Below are 20,955 nucleotides of genomic sequence, written 5' to 3' on the forward strand. Positions count from 1 at the left end.
CCAGTGGAGTTGTCCCCTGCAGGTGAATGAGAAAAATGCAGATTTAAGGCATTTCCATGAGGGCTTGATCCAGAGAATGTATTCCCTCGTTTAGCATCAATGACAGCTTGCTTTCTTTTGTGATGGATGAGGCCATTTATTTTTTAGGTCGAAAACTGCCCATTCTTCTTGGCATAATAGTGTTCTTGGCTTGAACTGCACATTTGAGATCTCCCCAAAGTGTCTCAATAACATTGAGGTCAGAAGACTGTGTTGGTCACTCCAGAACCTTAACCCTGACTTGGCCTTGTGTTTTGGACCATTACCATGTTGAAAAGTCCAATGCTCCGTGCTCTTCTAGGGAGATGAATGCAAATTGTTCGCCACTAAGTTCTGATAACATGCTGCACTCTGTTGCTGTAGCTCACACACAAGTTAAGTATTACTATTGTCACTGTATAAAACAACAAAACAAATCAGGGATCCAGCTCTATCTTCACAGTAGTGATGTTGTACTTTTCATCACAGGCCTTGTGGACTCCCCTCCACACATAGTGTTTATGGTTGTGATCATAATGTTCAATTTTAGTCTCATCTCTCCAAATGACTTTGATCCAGAGCTTTTGAGGTGTTTCTGGGTGCTGTTTGGCATACTGTAAGCAGACTGTTTTGGGGTGTGACGCACCAACTTGACTGTGCAGCCCATTTTTTTCAAGTAGCAACTAATTGTTCTTGAAGCAACCACACCAGTTTTTTTCTGGCAGAGAAGCCTGTATTTAGTTGATTCATTTTCCTGGCTGAAATCTTTGCTGGTCTACCTGGCTGTGTCTTCAACAGAACCCCCACTTTTACACTTGACAGACATAGTTTGAAAATATTGATTGACTACACATTGCCATTTCCAAATTGTTATAATATCTTTTTATACCAGTTTCCTGGCTCAGTATCCAACAAACTCACTGCAGCCCTGGATGAATTGTGCAGGTGTCTTTCAAGACCAAAAAAACTCTATTCATACACCAGCACTAATTACAGTCACAGGTGTGAAACTTACCTTTAATAGCTATTTAAACCTGTGTGTGTTGTGCTGTTTGGGTGATTTCATTCATCATTGTGATATAAAAATGGCAAACACAATTATGTGATATTACTTTTTACCTTAATTAAAAGAAAAGTTTTGTGAATTATCAATAATTTATAATTACAACTGTACCATCCAGTATGAATATATGCTGTAAGTTTTTAGGTAGACAATCAAAGAGTAATGTTTGTTTTTATTAGTTGGGCTGCTATAATGTTTCGATAGGTGATGAAATATATGAATATCAAAAATGGTAGAAAGAATTTATTGGATAGAACATCCAGGGTTTTGAATTTGGTAAAGGTGACTATGTTTCATCATGGCAGCTATTCTCAACAGTGAAGAACATAATAATGATAATTGTAACATAAACATGAGCAACTATCGAGAACAGAGTTTTCCTCTGAACAGAACTGTATTGTCGGATCACATTAACAGCAGAAGAGGTCTCTGTTTGACTGAACAGTCCAAAGTAGAGCAGGTCTGTTTATTTAATTATGAGGCAGCTTGATAAAGTAACAGTACATCTCACTGACAGCAGCCTAGCTTGATAGCTTTCTAGTGTCTGCAGTGTTGCACTTTCACTCACAAAAATAAACACACACATCGTCTATATTCTAAATAAAGATCTATTGAAATAGAAAATAACACTGGGTGTGTTTTCCCCAGTGAAGGCAGTTATTTAACTGTTACCTTTTTGTGCACAGAAATAAAAATGAAGTACAACTGTGGAGTGTTATTGATAGTCAAAGTATTGGCACAGTGTACATTTACTGGAAGGCATGTGTCATGACATCCTCGTCAGGCCAAAATATATCTAGTCTTCACTTACAGAGATCTCTGTGAGAACACCTCAGGGACACAAGCCTACAATAGCTAACTACACAGATCAAGCTGAAAAATGCAAAAATCTTCCATGTCATGTTAAATTTAATGAGCAAAGGAACATGGTTTTGCACTTTATAAGAGCTATTTATTCATGGCTTGGCAGGGGTTAGCAGCTTTACAACCTGTTTTACACTGGACAGTTTTCTAGGGAGGGATGGAGTAATGGAAGGCTCAGAGATATGTAGAAAGAACTGAATGTATTTTTAGACGAGCATCTAAATTAAGTTGACCCTGTTGTTGCTGGTTATGTTTCCATTCTGTTGACTTGGATGTGTTGCTGCTATCAGATATTCACAGATTAATCCAACCTGCACAGGATCTCGTTCTGTTTAAATAGTTAAATGTAAAATTTTCTCTGCTGGCCAAACTGGTCACAATGAAATGCGAATCGATTGAAGAGGGAGAGTGTCCCTCCTCCTGTACAAGAGCTATCGATTCAGTGTGGAGTCAAACCACAGCCTGCAGCTACAGACATTTATTCAGGTCAACATTCAGGTACACTGTCATTGTTTAACTAAAACATGCATGTGAGAGACGCACAGAAGTGTGTTGGTCAAGCGCTTAGAGTCCATGATTTGAGCTGATATTATGAATTAATGAGCTTATGTGTAAACTGATCATTTAGTAAATTTGACATTTCTCAATGAAAACAGAGATACAGGCATTACTTCATGTTTTCCAACAGAATGTACTATTTATTAACATGACCATGTGTTTAGGGATCTGTTTGTGATGTTACCTGTGCATTGCAATACTTAATATATTTGACTGTGCAGACTGTCACCACAGTGTAAAATGTACGTTTTGGTAGCAACAAGTCACTGTATCCAAAAATACCTTATCCAACTACTTTTCCTCCACTGCACAGTTCTTATAGAGGTGGTGGTGAGCAGACTCTCAGAGGCTGCACAAGTCCACCTGGATGGAGAGGGGAATGCTGGGAGGAAGGTCAGCCATCTTGTGTTACAAGTCCTTCTGGAGCTACTTCACAACATCCTAAAACAAACATCGGTTGTGGTTCGCTCCGCACTGCAGGTATGATTGCTTAAACACTTGTGATGGGAACAAGTCCTAAGTTACTCTCATGACAGTTATCTCTGGCCAATCAGTGCTCTGCAGTGTTTTAACTCCACCTTCCAATATTGGCTCAGCTTGCTTAGAACCTCAAATGAGGAGATACCCCCAAAAAAGCATCAGGTACTATCCACAACTTGCCATAACTGGTAATGGAAAATTAAAAAAAGAACGAGTTGAGTTGAGTAGAGCCATGTAGGACTATGAACTTGAAATGTGGCATAAATTAAAGCCTCCTCACCTTTTTCTCTCACATTCTATGATTTTAACCATGAAAACTCATTGATAAGGCTCTTGAATGGCCATTGTTGTTGTGTATCTGTGGAGCAAATATTAATAGTTGGCTACTATTCTTGCAAGTTGCAAACAAATATCCTTTAAAGTATATACTTCTAAAGATCACTGTGTTGCTACAGGCCTACAACAATGGAATCTTTAAAGAGCTGCAATAGCTTATCTTTTTTCTAAACAATTGTTGGCTTGTTTGTCAGTTGTTAAGCTGCATCATGTTACATTGGCCCTTATAGACTAGTGTCTTTCCCACATTTATTTCACCACTACTTACCAATTTCATCTCTGTTGAGCACAGAATCACCAGCAGAATCACAAAGTCAATTCCCTCAAAATGTTGTCCTTGTATCATGTCCCTAAAGGCGTGTGTGTGTGTGTGTGTGTGTGTGTGTGTGTGTGTGTGTGTGTGTGTGTGTGTCTATGTCCATTGATGTGTGCAGTGGAAGCTAGCAGGTTTAAGCAACTGCAATATTGAAGTTGTAGACTCGGGAGAAAGCGGACGAGGTCCTGAGTCCCTGGGACACACGCACACACACACACACATACTCACAGGCATACACAGAGGGGCCTGTCTGGCTATGTCCCTGCGGCCTCATTATCACCACTGGCTTTGTCCTCAGCTTGCCTCCCTACACACGCTCACATACACACACGCCAGCCCCCGTCTCCCCACAGTGTGCACCCCAGCCCAACGCATACATATTAATGCCTGGACAGGGGGGTGTGGGGGGGCTGAAGGGGAGGCAGGGTAAAAGACTGAGTGGAAGAGGAAGGACAGACGAGGGAGAGGGGAGGATGGATGATAGAAGGAAAGAGACAGAGATGGAAAAGGGAGCAAGCTAAATGTGCAGCGGAAATCAATTCTGCGAGAAATGCAAAGCTCATTAAAAAGAAAACTTCTGCCCAAACCAAATTCATTTGGGTAATAAGGTCTGATAAGGAGAGAGGACGTGACTAGACCGCTCTCCCCAAACTACTACTGTGTTGGTCAAGAGAGAGAGTCAGAGATTATATATACACAGAAGAAAAAAGAGAAGGAGAGACAGAGCCTAACAGAGAAGAAGTGACTTTGGAGAAGAGAGAGAAAATATGTGCCAGTATTAATCACATTATTCCACGGCTAATTGGCCTGAAGTTCCACTGTAGGCATGAACTGAACTAAAATAAGCCAAAGTGAGGGACAGAGGTGCTAATGGTCTGGGGGGGGGGGTCTTAATGAGATGCAAAATAAGTTGATGTGACAAAAGTGTTCAACCTGTGTTCTCCTGAACATATCTTGTGTTAAAATAACACAACATGTGCAAAAAAACTATTTCCTCTTAGTCCACCTATCAGTGTGTCTCTCTCAGTGTGTCTCAGTCTGTCAGAATCTGTCTTGGCAGGTCTCTGGATCCATCATTATTGACTGTCAAATCTCTATAAATGATTTAACATGAGTGTGTGTGTGTGTGTGTGTGTGTGTGTGTGTGTGTGTGTGTGTGTGTGTGTATAGAGCCAGAGGCTATCTTGTCCAGCAGTGGAGATGGAGGCAGCAGAGAAGCTGCTCCTAGAAAACAGACCCCTGAGCCAACTCAGCACACACCTCATTCACATGGTGAGACCCACACTCACAGAGCCTTGTGTGTGTGTGTGTGTGTGTGTGCGTACATGCGCGTACATGCGTGTGCGCACATGTGTGTATGTGTCTGTAAATGCCTTGCATGCATACATAAATATTTTCCATTGGCTTCTGCATTCATGGTTGTGTACTGTACATTTAAATGTATGCCTGATTCAGTGTGTTTATGTATTCTTATTTTTGCGAGGAAGTGTTTGTGTGTGTGCGTGTGAGAGAGAGAGATTCAGAAAGAGAGGACATGGCTGCTTGTCTGTCTATGTGTTTTATTATGTTGTGTCAGAAACAAGTTTATGAATGAGTCTACATGATTTCTACATGTGAGTAGTACTTGTATTACTTAGCAGTGATTCAAGCAAGAAAATATTGTATGCATAACTTTTCACCATGGGCTAGTGGCCAGTACAGCCAACGGGCCAATTTACACCTGTGAGTGTGTCATTTTTTTTTTAAATGTCATAATTTCACAGAACTGCTTATAACAGGCTAGTTTGATCTCTACTTCTTTGCTGTCTTATTTTGCAGGACATCAAACTTTTTCCAATAAAATTTAAACTATTAAAACAATAGACTATAATACAATCATAAAAAATGGACATAGTCTCTGCGACATTACTCATAGGTTTCTGAAAGCCATTGTGAAGCTCAGTGTGGTGGCTCCAGCCGTCAACATTTTGACGGTGCCTGATTGGAGGGTGGAGCTGAGTCAGGTTAAATGAAACCTAATTGCTGAAACGTTCCACCTGTGAAGGCACCCACCTGTCTTACAAAGTAGCCATGCCCACAAATTCACCACACGTTCAGTTATCATGAATGAGGAAATTAGTTATAGAAACCAATTACGTTTTTTGGACGTGTAAACATGGAGGTCTTGCTTTTGGAGCCAGCCTCAAGTGGCCATTAGAGGAACAGCAGTTTTTGGCACTTTCGGCATTGGCTTCATTTTTCAGCCCCAGAAGTTGCTGCTTGATTAAGACCAGTGAAACCATATGCCACTGTTGCAGTAACTAAACTCACAGCTTCCTCCCAGACAACTTTTCAAGTCTTCTCTCATGGCACGCCTGCACTGTAAACAGCAACACTACTGATCAGGCTCATTTCAAAGATCCCCCCTAATTAGCTGTCTTCCAAAGAAGTTTACTGTTATTGTAATGAAGACAGTAAATTATTTTCAAAGGGAGAAATAAAATGCTTGTAATGCACTTACTTGCACAGACTCTGTGTCCTCTGTCTAATTCCTTCGACTGGTTCTGTCAAAGTAGCAAACATATTACATAGTTTTTGGAAAACATACTGACTACGCTACATGTGAGCTCAGTGTAGAATTGTTATGCAGTAGGCTACTATAACATTGACTCGATACGAATTATTATTCTAGTTTACTGAGGTAATTATAGTACATAGTATAGTATAGTTTTAACAAATAATAATCCTAGAATGTGGCATTCTGAAAAACAGGAAAATAAGAATGACTACAATCTTTGCCTTGCTGCTGAGAGAAATGTTTTTGCCATTAATACATCCACACCTTCTGTCTCCTTACACACTGAGGATTAAATAATCAGTAAAATTCAGAATTTAAAGAATAATGTGAATTTGATGCAAAATTACTGCTTCTTCTATCTGCACTCAAAATCTCAGAATTATGATTGGAGTACTTGGGGGCTGCTTGGAAGGTGGGAGGAGGAGAAGAGGAGGTCTCAAGGGACACAATAGAGTTTTTTACTTATACTTGACACATTGAGTGCTGGGTGGGCGTCTGTGTGTGTGGTTGTGTATGAGAGGGTTAAGGGGCAGCTGACACACCCCCAGCCTCGGAGCAGCCCCTTTGCCCCATGGGAGATTAGTGGGAGAGTGAGCAGCAGCGTCAATATGATCCCTGAATCTAATTAAAATCGTTAAAACTGCAAAACTTGCTTCTGTTGTAAGAATGCAGTTCTGAACTGTTATCATCTTGCATGAAAATTATTATGATTTAGTGCATTTTAAATAATTGTTCATTTGTTTAGCATGGGCTCAGTTACCAGTGGTAATCTTGCCAAAATGCACACAGTTTCGGGTGTACTTTGATCCTCTATGCTTCTGTGTAACACCTTCTGACATTAATTTAATAAGACTTCCAAATAAATTGATATATTCAAGTACAGAAAATAACTTTTTGCAGTGTAGGAGCATGGTGCAAGGATATACATTTATTAACTGATTTTCTCTCCATGCAGCTGTCCACTGAAAACCAGGAGGTTTGGGAGGAGTCTATTCAGTGTCTGTCTCTTCTGGTCCAGCTATATGGAGGAGAGGGCTATGACTGTCTGTCACCTTCCTGTTTGCAAAGCTTTTCACATGTGCTTCGCACACACATGCACACTGAGACACCCCGAATCCAACGCACAGCGCTAAGGATCATCAAACGACTGGTGAGTAAAGTGCACATTAAGGCATGCAGACACACACACAGACTCACACAGACCAACATCTCTACACATGCATAGATATTTTCACACCGATAGCACTGCTCGTATGACATTTTATCAGGCGACTAAACATGTTTGAAATCCTTGTATGTCTCAGGAGTCTTGACCCTGTGTTTGTTTGTATTTTAGGGGTTGAAATATTAAGTGCCACCACTGCAGAATGAAAATATTGGAATAATGAAATCCGACTCAGTGCAGACACACACACTTACACACACACACACACAGATACACACACAGACAGTCCTGCTGTGCTACTGTTCTGAAAATAGGGTGTAGTTTCACCAGAACTAGACTGACAGAGGGAGCAAGACAGAGAGGGAGAAAAGTGTTGGTTTGTATCTGCCTGTCAGTCTCTGTTTGAGTGTCTGTCCAATTTTGTCTGATAGTCAAAATGATTTGTAGTACAGGCCAACAAAGGCTGACTCATATGAGAGAGTAAAGCAGGTGGAGATTTACTGAAGCCTCTATTCCCAGTAAATAATATCAGTTCCATGTGGTTACATTGAGAAACCTGTGTTGTAGCAATTCGTTATTTTCATGTAGAAATTAAAGTGAGGCGTTCTGAAATTTGACAAAGAGGTTTAATTGGCAGACCAACTAATTCACTTGACTTAAAAAGCCAATGAGAAAGTGAACTAAACTGCCAGTAAATTACTGATCAAATAATCATACTGTATTAGACATTAGACAGTTGTGAAGCAGTCCAGCAACATTAGGTATACCTTCTGCAGCCTAGCTTTCCTAGGAACTAAATTCACATTGGATGATGCTGTGGTACAACACCCAGTGCCAATGCTCGGTGACAATGCTGGAAGCATTTTGCTCTTTAAGTAGCACAGAGACAAGTAAAGGCATGGAAGTAAAATATTTTACTTTGAGACCAAAGACCACAGTTCACATTCAGACACACCCATTCATTTTCAAGCCAACATCTAATGTTTTTTAACCACAATGGCAGCAATTTTCTAACCTTGAACAAGAATTTTTGGTTGCCTAAAAAAGTCATTGAATTTAATTCAGAGAACTGTCGAATATGAATATGAACAGCAAGGTAAAAGACAGACAGGGTTGGTGACTGCAGTCCAGTGAAAATTGATCTTAAAAAATCAACACAACCAGTGTGAAAAATTGGCTGATTTTCTGTGGACCCCTATGAATTATGTAAAATGCATTCCTAATTTTTTGGCTTGGCCGTAGGGTCATGAAATAGTTTCTGCATGTGGGACACAAGGTCAGCTGTCACCCTGAGATTATATGATCTGACTGAAGGCTTTGCCTGGAAGCTACCTTACATTTGTAGTTTTGTGTGTGTGTGTGTGTGTGTGTGTGTGTGTTGCAGAAAGACTTTCTGTGTGTGTGTGTGTGTGTGTGTGTGTGTGTGTGTGTGTGTGTATCTATATTTTGGATTTCTCTCACTAATTAGTTCCAGCCACCTGAACCACCCACACACAAACTCTGTCACACACAAGCTCACGTCTTTCTCTTTTTGTGTCTATCTATCTGTCTGTTGTAGCAAATTTGTCTCTCTTGTGAAAACTCCCTTATTACCCCCTGTGCTAACAGCGACAGTAACATCAGGGTGTGTATTCTCTATCCTGCTCACCACCCTGAACAACACACACACAAAACTGTGTGTTTAGCCATTTCCTCGTAGCTAGTGGATGAGTCACTAAGCAGCTCAGTGCTAGGAGCAGAACTAATTTATTTGCTCAGAAAAATACCATCTACCATTCTGCACATTGAGTCATTCGACTCATTGCACATTAGTTAATTTAAAAGGTTTAAAGTGTAAAGTTCCCTCAGAGTAGTGTTATAATAGTCCAGTAACTAAAGTTTAAAAGAAAACTCAAATCAATATATTAAAACCGTTTGCTACGTTTAGTTTTCAATCAGCCAATCAGTTAAGAGAGAGCAACTTGCACCTTTGAAAAAATGCAACACACATTCAATATCCACAACGCACACTTTCTCACAGTTATACCATCACAGAAACACAATGACTCACACATTCTCTCTCAAACACACACACACACACACACACACACACACACACACACACACACACACACGCGCACGCACACACTCAGGCAAGTCTGCCCTTCAACAAAGGCTTTTTAATTATCTTTCATTGATTTCAGGGCTCTGTTAATCTCAATCAAAGATCCCGCTAATAGCTTGGAAACTGCAAAGGAGGAGAGAGGGAAAATGAATCAAGTCTGAATTAGTGAAATTTTCAACTTGTCTTTTTTTCAACACACACAACTTGGAAGGACTTAAAGGGGAATGCTAATTAAATGAAAAGGGATTCATGAGAAGTTGTCAGAGAAATAAGCATTTTATATTTCGCTGAAAGTAGTTTTATTTGTCTTTTTTTTTACACAATGAATGCCTTCCTCAAGCACATTTCACATAAAACTGTAATGTTACTTGTCAGGCAAAAAAAACATTTTTAAGTATGCTGTATCTCTGTGTAAATTGTGTTTACTCGCTACATGACAAACCTGGATATGGGTGGTCAAAAAGGATGTTTTTGTCGATGTTGTCCTAACACTGCTTGTTAGTCGCACTCTGTATCTAGAAGTTTCCTCCTGTCTTATATCCGGAGGCCGAAATATCTCCAAATGTCAAACCATATTACTACGTCCAGTTATCGTAACCCTTTGAGTTGAGCTAGAAACAAGGAAACTTGTTTATCTATAATCCATCAATCAAGCCCTCAGGTGGCAAATAAAATGGGCGGAGCCACACAATGACACAAAAAATCATCCCTCAGTAGTCTCAGTCTCTCTCTCTCTCTCTCTCTCTCTCTCTCTCTCTCTCTCTCTCTCTCACACACACACACACACGCACTATATTTATTCTATGATTCTTTAGCTTAATTTTCACACCACTCTGGATAACACGAGGTAAAGCTTTCAGCTAAATAGTATTCCCCTCTCCTTCCTCAGCCAATTTTCTTGCTACATCATTGTTTCTTCACTTTGTCTTGCTTGTGTCTTTATTCTTGTACATACACACACACACACACACACACACACACACACACACACACACACACACATAAATATATTCAGATTCAATGTTATTCTGATAAATGCTGGCACATAGAATGGTGTAACTGTATTTAGAAAAATACTTTTTTTATTTGGTTGTACAACTGTGTCCCAACTTTTTTGCAACCTGGGTTGTACATGGTCACTTGTGTGAAGTAGACAACCATTATGATAGCCCTGTGCTGTCTTTCTTAGAGGCAACATGTCTGAATCTGTCTCTGTCAAAATAGGGTTCTCTGTGTCTTTCAGCAGTATGCAGCTGAATCATGTGTTTGAAGACAGCAAACCTGAAAAGAAAAAAACTCACAGCCTTTAATTGTGAAAAAATGTGTTTGCTCAAGTCAGTCAGTGTCCTCCGGTCCCTTTTTCTCTTGTAAATCAGTTTGTCTACCTCTACTTTCTCTATTTGTCTGATCGAACTGTGAGTTCAGGGTGTTGGTCAGGGAGAGGAGGATAAAGGGGGAGAAGAGGTGAATACGTGGTGGAGAGCAGGGATGGAGAAGGGATGATAACTAGGTGTGTGTGTGTGTGTGTGTGTGTGTTTCCTGGTTGGTTGGCAGGCACACTTAAATGTCGCCTCACCCTGATGGGGAAGGCAAAGTGTGTGTGTTTGTGAGAAAAGTAAGCGAGTGAGGGGAGCGTCTTTGTCTCCTCCTAACCCCGTTGCCTAGCAACAACCATGCTGTGTCGCTGCAGAGACAGAGGTGATGATGTCACCCGAGATCAGAGAGAACACGTTCAAGAAAAAAAAACATGCATACACACACACACCTTTAGGAACAATTAAAGAGACTTAGGCAAACATAGTTTTTTATTATTTATTGGAATACATTTGTTACACAATGGTAACCATATTATTAACTCAGAACGTAACTTGGCTATCAGTTTAAATACTGTAAGTACCCCTTTCTAAAGTGACACACACACACACACACACACACACACACACACTCAAGCAAACAGCAGTGTTTGGACCAGGTGTTCCTGGGTGGGTGTGGAGCTGAGACATCAATGTGTGGGGAGACATGTTGAGACAAGAATAAAGACACAAGCAAGACAAAAAGAAGAAACAATGATGTAGCAAGAAAATTGGCAGAGGAAGGAGAGGGGAATACTATTTAGCTGAAAGCTTTACCTCGTGTTATCCAGAGTGGTGTGAAAATTAAGCTAAAGAATCATGGAATAAATATAGTGTGTGTGTGTGTGTGTGTGTTGGGAGGAAATTAAATAGACAGTGAAGAAGAGCAAAATAGGAAGATGTTTTTTGTGTGCTTGCGAATGTATTTGCGCTTATGCTTCTGTGTATGTGTGACACAGAGAGTCGATGTGTGTGTGTGCGCGTGTGTGTGCGTGTATGTGTGTGCGTGTGTGCGCATTCAACTGGATTTTGGGCAAATTGGCTCTTTGATCAGTTTTCTTTGAAATGCCATTGACAAATGAGTGTGATGTCACTCAGCAGTTGGCCATGGTAACTTGCAAAAATGAATGTGTGATGAACACAGACCAGTGGTTCTTATAATGTAGTTTTTCTCCAATGATTATGAATGACAGCGTGAAAAGATAATAAAGAATGTGAAAATTACATTTCTAATGTGCAAATGTACCATTATTGGTTTCTTATTACTGGTGAAACAGTGTTATAGCGGCTTGTCCTCCTCCTCTGATTAATCTGTTCGATTGCCTGAAAAAGAAGACAGACAAAAACAATCTTCCATGTTTGCCAAAAATCCAGACCGATATTGCTATGTTGAGATGACAATGGTAAACACCACTGATGGAGTATGACATCATTATTACCTACGTATGTCAGACCTATGTCTTTAGTTCCTTTGTCAAGCATGGACCACTGTCATTTAACTGAAGACTGTGACTTTACCTTCAGGCTTTATTACTCACTTTGTTCTTCCTCACACCCTCTTTCTCCAGGTGCAGACTACAGAGCGACCTGATTGGCTACAATGTCCTGAAGGGGCGGAGCTAATTAGTCTACTGCAGGACATTCCTACGTACCACAGGTGCAACATTTTGCTTTTTAAATATACTTGTGTGCATCATATAAAATATACATTTATCATGGAATATTCCTTCCATTATACCATCATAATAGACAATAGTAATCATATAGTTTTTAAATAACTGTAGCAAAACAATACTTTTCAGACATGTCCAAATACGGCACTCTGTCATCTGTGTGTCATGAAACCGTACCTCAAAGGATAACAATAACTAATGTGGATTAGATCTGCCTCCTCCAGCCCTTTCCTTCATCTTGTTATTTTTCTGCATGTCTGAACATGTCTGCATTACACGTGTCAAAACTGACCTTTTCCTAGTTGTTAATTGAAAGGATGCAAGCTTCTGGCAGGACAGTCTCAGCTTAATGGCTCACAAAGAGCAGAGAGATAAAATATATACATCTATTAAAAACAAAACTTGTTCTTTGTTTGGGAGTCTCTTGAGATCTCATATCAGTGGCAGGAAACATGACCTGCACCACCTCAAACACCTGACAAAGTAACAGCTTGCTTCTATGATTTATGAGTTTGGGAACTGTGAGGTTTGTGTGGAGACAGTACAGATGATGGAAACTCAGAAACAACATCAATGCAATCTGAACCACAAGAAATGTAAAGGTAACACAGCTTCAACTGCCAGTCTCTGTTTAATGTCTTCTGCATTCACTTTTAACCATACAGAAAACAACACAAGCTAAATACAATGAGTACAAATACACCTGCGCATACTCAATATACTAAATATAAATATTCAGATTTGGAAGAAGTGAATATATCTTTATAGACATTTCTACATGTATTTAAGATGAAAAAGCAAAATCAATCCTAAAGCTGAAGGAGGTTTTTACTTCTCATTTTATAGCATACCTGTGTTGTCCACTCTGCATCGCTTTCACTGGACATGGCTGCAACAACGAATAAATGAAATCGATAAAATGATCGTAAAAAATACTTGGCAACGAATTTCATTACCAATTCCTTGGGTCGACGTTGCACACTATGTCTCAGAGCTGGCTACTTTAAGAAAAAGAAAAAAACATTTGAAGCATGGTGGAGGCAGAGAAAACAGTTTGACCAAAATCATCTGGGAGCACTTCTCATTAGATTTCAATAATAATTGTGTTAGCTGCAAAGCATGTTGAAGCGATCTTGCACGGCACAGGAGCACTGTGGTAATGAGAGCACACCTGAAGTAAAAATATGTTGGAGCCATGGATAAAGAGGACTCAACTGCAGGGTAAGTTGCTCCAAAATATTAACTAATGAAACAAGTTTAAATTTATGACACGGGTTTTGTTTTAATGCGATGAATCGTTTGTCTCGCAGCAGGTAGTTCTTGCTCACAATCGAGCTTGAATGGTCTATTATGTCTAAATAACGTTAATATTGCATGACAAGTGTATGTAAGTAGCTGGCTAATGTTAGCGATAGAGCAGAGGCGGTAGAGCTTACGTTAGTCTAGCAAGCTAATTAACAGTACCCGCTAGAGTTACAGCAGTTTAATGATTAAGCAATATTTAAATAGAAATAGTTTCTTTTCTGTACTAGACTTTACATAAGCAATTGTTAGCTAAAACATCAAGGCATCAAGTTTTATGTAAATTGTGCTATTATGCATACTCAAACTGTTTTTCTCATTTCAGAAAAAAAACAAGTCACCATGAGTGTGTCCTTGATAGGGAATGGAGTGCCATGTACACCACAGAGCAGCTGTTTTGACAGATAGTGCCCTAAACGTGCTTGTCAGCGACACCGACACTATCAGTGGTTGAAGATGATGGCTTCAGAGCAGTGATCAACACTCTCCACTCTGGTTACAATCTTCCCTCAAGGACCCATTTTACTAAGCTGATGGAGAGGAAATATCAGGGGGCATTCCAGGAAGAGAAGATTGCAATAAAAGCCAACAACAGTGAAAGTGTAGCCACTGAAGCCTACCTCTGCATTACATGCCATTACATCAAAGATGACTGGGACATGGAGTCAATTTGCCTTACAACAATGCCACTGCAGGACAAACATACAGCATCCAACAGCACAGAGTGGTTGGAGGAGTCGGCAGCTAGATATGAAAGTCCTCCCAGAAAATGTATCACTATGTAACACTAGTGCTAAATGTATGGCTACAGCAACAATATGCAACAATGTGCTGGAGGAGGAGGGGCGGCCCTCTGTGTGCTGCACTGACCCTACCTAACACGCAATTCTGCATTTGAAGCCCATTTTGGCATTATTATGATATTTCACATATGACTTACTTCAGTTTTTTATGAACCATACTGTCCATCAAATATTTGTGTACAAATAAAGACAGTTGTTGCTGAAACGGGAAGATGACATGTGACGACAGTAGTTGTACAAGTCATACATCATCTTCCAAGCCTGCAAATGTTACATAATCAATGCAAACTCATATACAGTATATGAGTTAGCTCGCCATTAGCTCGCTTAACTTATTGCATTAGCAAACTGAGGGTCTTCATTTAATTTGTTAGTTTACTTCACTTGAGTTAAGTGTGTTGTCTTTACAATGGCGTTTGTGTTGGTGGTGGTTTACATGAAATTTAAATCACTGTTTATTCCCGCTGACCACAGCACACAGCAGGACGGATAGATATGTAGCCGAGGTCCGTTGTTTGAAATGCAGTTTTGAGCTGTTTTGGAGGTTTCCTGATCCTCTCCACTGTCCTGGACCCGAGGTTTAGAAGACTTCCGTTTCTAACAGTTGACGGTGTCCTAGATATTCAAACCAGTGTGCAAACACTGGCACTCAGAGTGAGGAGGGGGATGGATTAGCAGCAGCATGACCAGTGCCACCTCCACCATCACTACAGCTGCTGAACCTTCAACTCCTGTCACTTTACTTGACTCACTACTCGATTCCTAAACCAGCAGTGACGAAGAGTATCGAGAGTGGGAAGCTGAGGCTCTCAACAGCCAAGTGAGGAGTGACGTCCTAACATACTTAACAAGGATAGATATTCCCGGCTAACGAAGACCTACTTATGCAACCCTCTCACCTCGACAGCATCTGAGAGGCTGCTCCGTGCAGCAGGAAACAGCCTCCACGAAGAGAGCTCCATAACATCTGTTCTTTGTGTTAATGCTGTCGATTTGGAATAATGTTTTTTTTTTTGTTGAATAAAATTAAGATTGAAATACAATTATTTTTTAATCCAATTGATCAAAGAACGATTCAACAGATTATCAAAATAGTTGATAGTTGCAGCACTAAATCAGGAAGTTACAAAAAAGGCTGTGACAGACACACGTCCATTCAATTTCAATCTCTGTGAATTAAACCAGATCAAAAAGTGTTGTTGTTGTTAGGGAACACATTTAATCCAGCGTTAGATTGTGAATGCATGCAATGGAAACAGGACTTCCTTTTATCTGTCTCAGATTAACATGCACAATATCTCATAATTATGATAACAAATAAAACTTTCTTATTTCTAACATCTTCGATGCTAATATTTCCAAAGATCCCAACAATAATGAAATGCAATGTGTGTGCGTGTGTGTGTGTGTGTGTGTGTGTGTGCACCTGTATCGTTGCATCTGGCTGCCTTTAATGATCATGTGGGCCGAATGTGTGTTCACTCTTTGAGGCAAGGGTTTTGTCGCCGTAGCGACCATGCTTCCTTTGATCTGTTGATGTATGAGACCAGCGACCTGTCGCACAACAACACAAATACACACACACAGACACAACACACAGACACAGACACACACACACACACACACACACAATGAATAGCACAAATAGTGGCTTTCACTCTGTTCTATATACAAACTGTCTCTCAATCACACACACACCCTGTCAGATCAATAATAAAGGTGTATTGTTGTTCTGCTATAGAGGCCTCTCCGAGTCTCCCCTCCCTCTCCCCTTCTTTTCTCCTCAGTCACCCCTTTTCTTCCCCTTTTGTCACCCTCTATACCCCTTTCCCCTCCTCTCTCCTCCTCCATTTTCTTTACTTTCCCTCATTTTTTTTCTTTTTCACCTCTTTCTCTCTCACTCTCTGGTGCGTTCCCACTCTCCCACTTCTCCTCTCCCCTTGTCTCCTCTCTCTCCTCTCCCTCTCTGGCAGATGAAAGCAGAGATCAGCTCCAGCCTTTGAAGTGGCTGAGACTGGCACACTCCCACTGGTTTAGTGGTAGGAGGAGGGGAGCAGAGGTTTTAGGAGAAAGGGCAGGAGATGAAAGGAGTTATGAGGAGAGAGAAGAGGAGAGTAAGGGAGGGGGGGTTAATTGAGAGGATGAGAGGAGTTGGGGCAGAGAGAGGAGACGGAAGAAGAGTGGGAAGGAGAGGGAAGGTCTGGGCTGAGATCCTAACCCAAATGATGTCATTCAGCCTTTACCATGGCAACCTGAGGAATGCCTTTTCAAAACCTCAGGCCTGAGCGAGTGCAGAGGGAGGGGCGGGCGGCGCTCATAGTTCTCCATCCTAAAGAAAAGCCTTGAGGCCCAAAACCTGATCTGTAGTTCATTTCTACATTGAGACAAACATGAAAGTGTCAGTAGTGCTGCCACTGATATCTGAACATAAAAGACCAAGTATCATATATCAATATTCCAGGATCATGTCTCGTGTGAAGAAATTATTGTAATATGATCCACCTTTACGTAGAAAACATTTGGAACATGACAAGTTCTGGAAAAATAGATTTGTTTATGGAATAACTCACCTCTACCATCCCTAGATTTTATAACTGATTTATATTAGTGCTCAAAATTAACACGTTAATTTTTTGCGATTAATTTTAAATATTTAACATGCTAAGAAAATGAATGCACTTCAAAAATAATAACTAGGCTGTAGCAGGTTGAGCTTTTAAAGCAGGTACAGTGAAGATACTGGTACCGTATGAGACAAAGGAGAAGCTAAGGAAGAAAGTTGTCTTGTCGGGAAGAGGTCTAAATAACGCTTCAAAGTGAGGCTGACTTTTAGCGTGAATAAACTGTAATGGGCATTTTCAGAGAGGTCCCTCTCACCACAAGATATCTGAATTAGTCTCCTTTTTTCAGACAAATATCTATTACAAACTGCAGTCTTAAGATGAAAAAATATCAATGAATCGCGGTTAATCACAGCAAGTGGTGCAATTAATTAGTTAGAGATTTTAATGGATTGACAGCCCTACTTTATGTAAAATTGCTCTAAAAAATGAACACTATGATGCCATAAGGTTGGGCAAAAATTCCATAATAACCTTCCAGCATATCATAAATCAAAAGGTCTTCTGCACCTCCTCTTTGCTCTGTTTTCAGCCTTCAGAAAATCTAGCCCATGACAGAATACTATCAATCTAAAGTCATTTCAGAGAGGTCCTTCCTATTGGCTGCTCTAAAGATGCAGATGTTTGTGCACGTCCCTTCAGATCAGGAAAGTCTGCTTCAAATGCAGAAGATCCTGTGAAAAAAAAAAAAGACGTTAATTCTGAGGACTACAGCTACCTAACACCAGGATCACAACCATGATCAGGACGATTGAAATGAATGACTTGTACTCGTACAGGTGACTGTATGAAGCTTGTGTAAATGGTTGTTTGGTGGAAAGGGCTTAGGCCAGAATGGTAGACAGACCTGTTTGGGGTGTTTATGTAGTCAGCCACTCACAACTGAGAGCAGATTTCACCTCTGTCTTGTGAAGACTGGCCAGTTTATGAGGATTGGCGAGAGATGGAGATAAATAAACTCAGACAGTGGAATGAAGAAGTTAACTGTATTTCCGTGAAGAATCCATTGAGATGAAGAAAGTGAGGAAGCTTCTCGTCCACTAAGTCCTGCTTTTAGTTTAGTGTCTCCATCCGCTGCTCCAAGTGTTGGTGCAAGCCGAGTGTGAGTGCTTCTGTAACACATTCACTGTAATCTAAAAGCAATTATTTCATTTTCCACTGTCCTCCGAGCAGCTGCTGAGTGTCCATTTAGGATTGTAAAAGTGCAGGGATTTAATGAGTAACCAAACTCTAAAGTTTGTCTTAAAACTTTTATGGATCCAATTTATGTTTTCAATATTCACAAACTTTCAAGGATTTCCGAGGCCTCTGGGAGCCGTGTTAATTAGGTTAATTATGGAGGTTTTAATCAAGTAAGGGGGTGGGCTTCTGCTGGCCTGGCTGCCAGGCTGCCCTCAAAGACACCTGGGAGGAAAAGCAGAGGGGAGGAGGGCGAGGGAGGGAGATAAGAGAGGGGGAGAGAGGAGAGGTAGATTACATACAGCCCCTAGTGTCTCAGTACATTGGGTGTTTTCTCTAAGCCACGATATTTTAAATGTACCTACATTTGTAAAGTATCATCTCTCATTGTGGTTAAGGTTTTTAAGTCTTATTTTGATACTTACATGTTTATTTTCAAAGTAAAACTACTAAAGTACACTTTGATACTATATTGAATGTGCAACTGTGTTTATTTGATGGCTGTTTTATCATCAAAACTATTTCATGGCAACAACATTAATAGAAACTCAGGTAACGCTTTATATTAAGGTCCTTGTAATAACCATTAATTAACAAGTAATAAGGCCCTTGTAAGTCCTTACAAGATGCTTATTAACATTATTGTGTGTTTATAAGCTTATATAAGTGTTAATAATGGCATTACAAACACCCATGACCCACCCATTATGTCTTTGCCATGCCTTTATTAATCTTATTTTGTTTGCTTATTGATATTAAAATATACTTTATTGCTCATCTATTATAAGTTAACTATAAGTTAACTATGCCTCTGGCAACTACCGGATCTAAAGCGAGAACAATGCCTTATTACTTGTTAATTAATGGTTATTAAGGACCTTATTATAAAGCGTTACCGAAACTCATTTAAAATGAATGTATAATTATCTGCCATTGACAAAAGAAACAACAGTATAGACTGGACTTCATTCAGTCCACTCACTACTATGCTGTGAACACGTCTGCTTTTAGCTGTAATACTTGCAAATGTCTTTGATTTCTTTTATTGTCATTTTGAGCAGCAATGTTCCCCTGAAAATTTACCGTCTACAGTCTGGGGTGGGCAAAGTGTTGAATTTAATGAAACATAAAATTACTTTTCAATAAAAATTGGTCCCACAGAAGGATGAATTCAGATATTGGCTCAGTTCTGCATCTGCTGTTGGCCTTGAAATTACAATTCAGATCTGAGACATTACAACTTGTACACATTCAAACACATAAGGAGCCACATAAGAGCTGTAGAAAGACTTGTATTGACTAAAGACTACTTGAAGTATTGTAAGTAGTAAAATCCCTTATGAAGATTTTAAATAGTATGTACAGTACATGACATTGTTGTCATTTGCACTTTTTTGCATTTTTAGTATTTCTCCATTATTTTGAACATGGATTAGATGTAGACGGTAAACAAGGCTAAAAATCGAAGCATGGACGTTGGTATACCTCTTAACAACTACACAATCAGGACTCTTTATCATTTGCACCTATTTAAGGAAATGTTGTTTTATTCTATTCTATTTATATTTATAAAATCTGATACAGTGAATAACTTCTAAATAGATTCTTTCTCTGTCCCAGGTGTCACGTCGATGTGGTTCCACTGTCTGCTGAAATCCTCCAGGAGATCTCTGGACCCTAAAAACTTTCAATCATCAAACCAAAGCCATTTTGAACTACTTTGAGTTTCTCTCAGTTTTAGGTAAACTTTAAGGAATAATCAGCTGAGGGATTGTTCTTTCAAAATGTGTCAGTTTGCAATAAACAATAGTTATTTAATTGACTCTTGGTCGATCTGAGTTGTTACAAGTAACTTAATGGTGTGTGTGTGTGTGTGTGTGTGTGTACATATATATATATATGTGTACATATATATATATATATATATATATATATATAGTTTGTTTTAATCCATAAATACTTTTAAAATACGTTTTTTGCTTTGAGAATATCTGACAAGACAGGTTCCTAAGAGCTTTCAGTGAATTTGACCATGTGGTATCAGAGTACTGAGTGCATCTTTCTACATGACTCTCATCAAATTTGCAAATTGGATCAGTGACAGTAATAAATATTGCTGACAGCTCAATCAAAACATCCATCCAGTGTCCATCAGACTGTTCAGGATTACAGCATGAAAGTTAATTCAGACTGTCACAGCACTGGCCTCTGGCTTCCTTTAAACACTTCCAGTCAGCATTAATGGTTCAACATTAGTTCATGTGTCTGCCATCATTTACTGTATGCGTCTGTAATGTGACTTAATCACAAATGTCTACTTTGCCTCATGGCTTCTTTAGCTATGAGCAGCACATTGCTCATCTACTGCAGTGTCTCCATCCACCAGTTTTCTTCTGCTTATCTGGGGCCTGGTCACTGGAGCTGCAGCTTGTATTTTTTCATTTATGTAATCACACTAAAATGTGTGTTATCAGGAATTATGAAGCCACACAAATGAAGATGTTTTGCATGCTGGAGGCAGGAACCAGTGCCATGAACATAGTCTACGACAGAAGTAATTCTCC

The 20,955-nt window shown here is 39.8% G+C and overlaps 1 protein-coding gene across 2 annotated transcripts in view; it reads left to right on the forward strand.

Moving 5' to 3' along the window:
- The window catches only part of ulk4 (unc-51 like kinase 4), a 91,695-nt gene extending 71,552 nt beyond the window's left edge, over positions 1-20,143 (forward strand). For both annotated transcript variants that reach the window (XM_059340189.1, XM_059340188.1), the window contains 5 exons: positions 2,817-2,983; positions 4,806-4,907; positions 7,148-7,342; positions 12,382-12,470; positions 20,012-20,143. In XM_059340189.1, the coding sequence (XP_059196172.1) occupies positions 2,817-2,983; positions 4,806-4,907; positions 7,148-7,342; positions 12,382-12,470; positions 20,012-20,072 (614 nt within the window). In that variant the 3' untranslated portion in view covers positions 20,073-20,143. The remainder of the gene's footprint in view (positions 1-2,816; positions 2,984-4,805; positions 4,908-7,147; positions 7,343-12,381; positions 12,471-20,011) is intronic.
- Positions 20,144-20,955: the final 812 nt, after the last annotated feature.

Source organism: Centropristis striata, chromosome 8 (genome assembly GCF_030273125.1).
Source record: "Centropristis striata isolate RG_2023a ecotype Rhode Island chromosome 8, C.striata_1.0, whole genome shotgun sequence".
NCBI lineage: Eukaryota > Metazoa > Chordata > Actinopteri > Perciformes > Serranidae > Centropristis > Centropristis striata.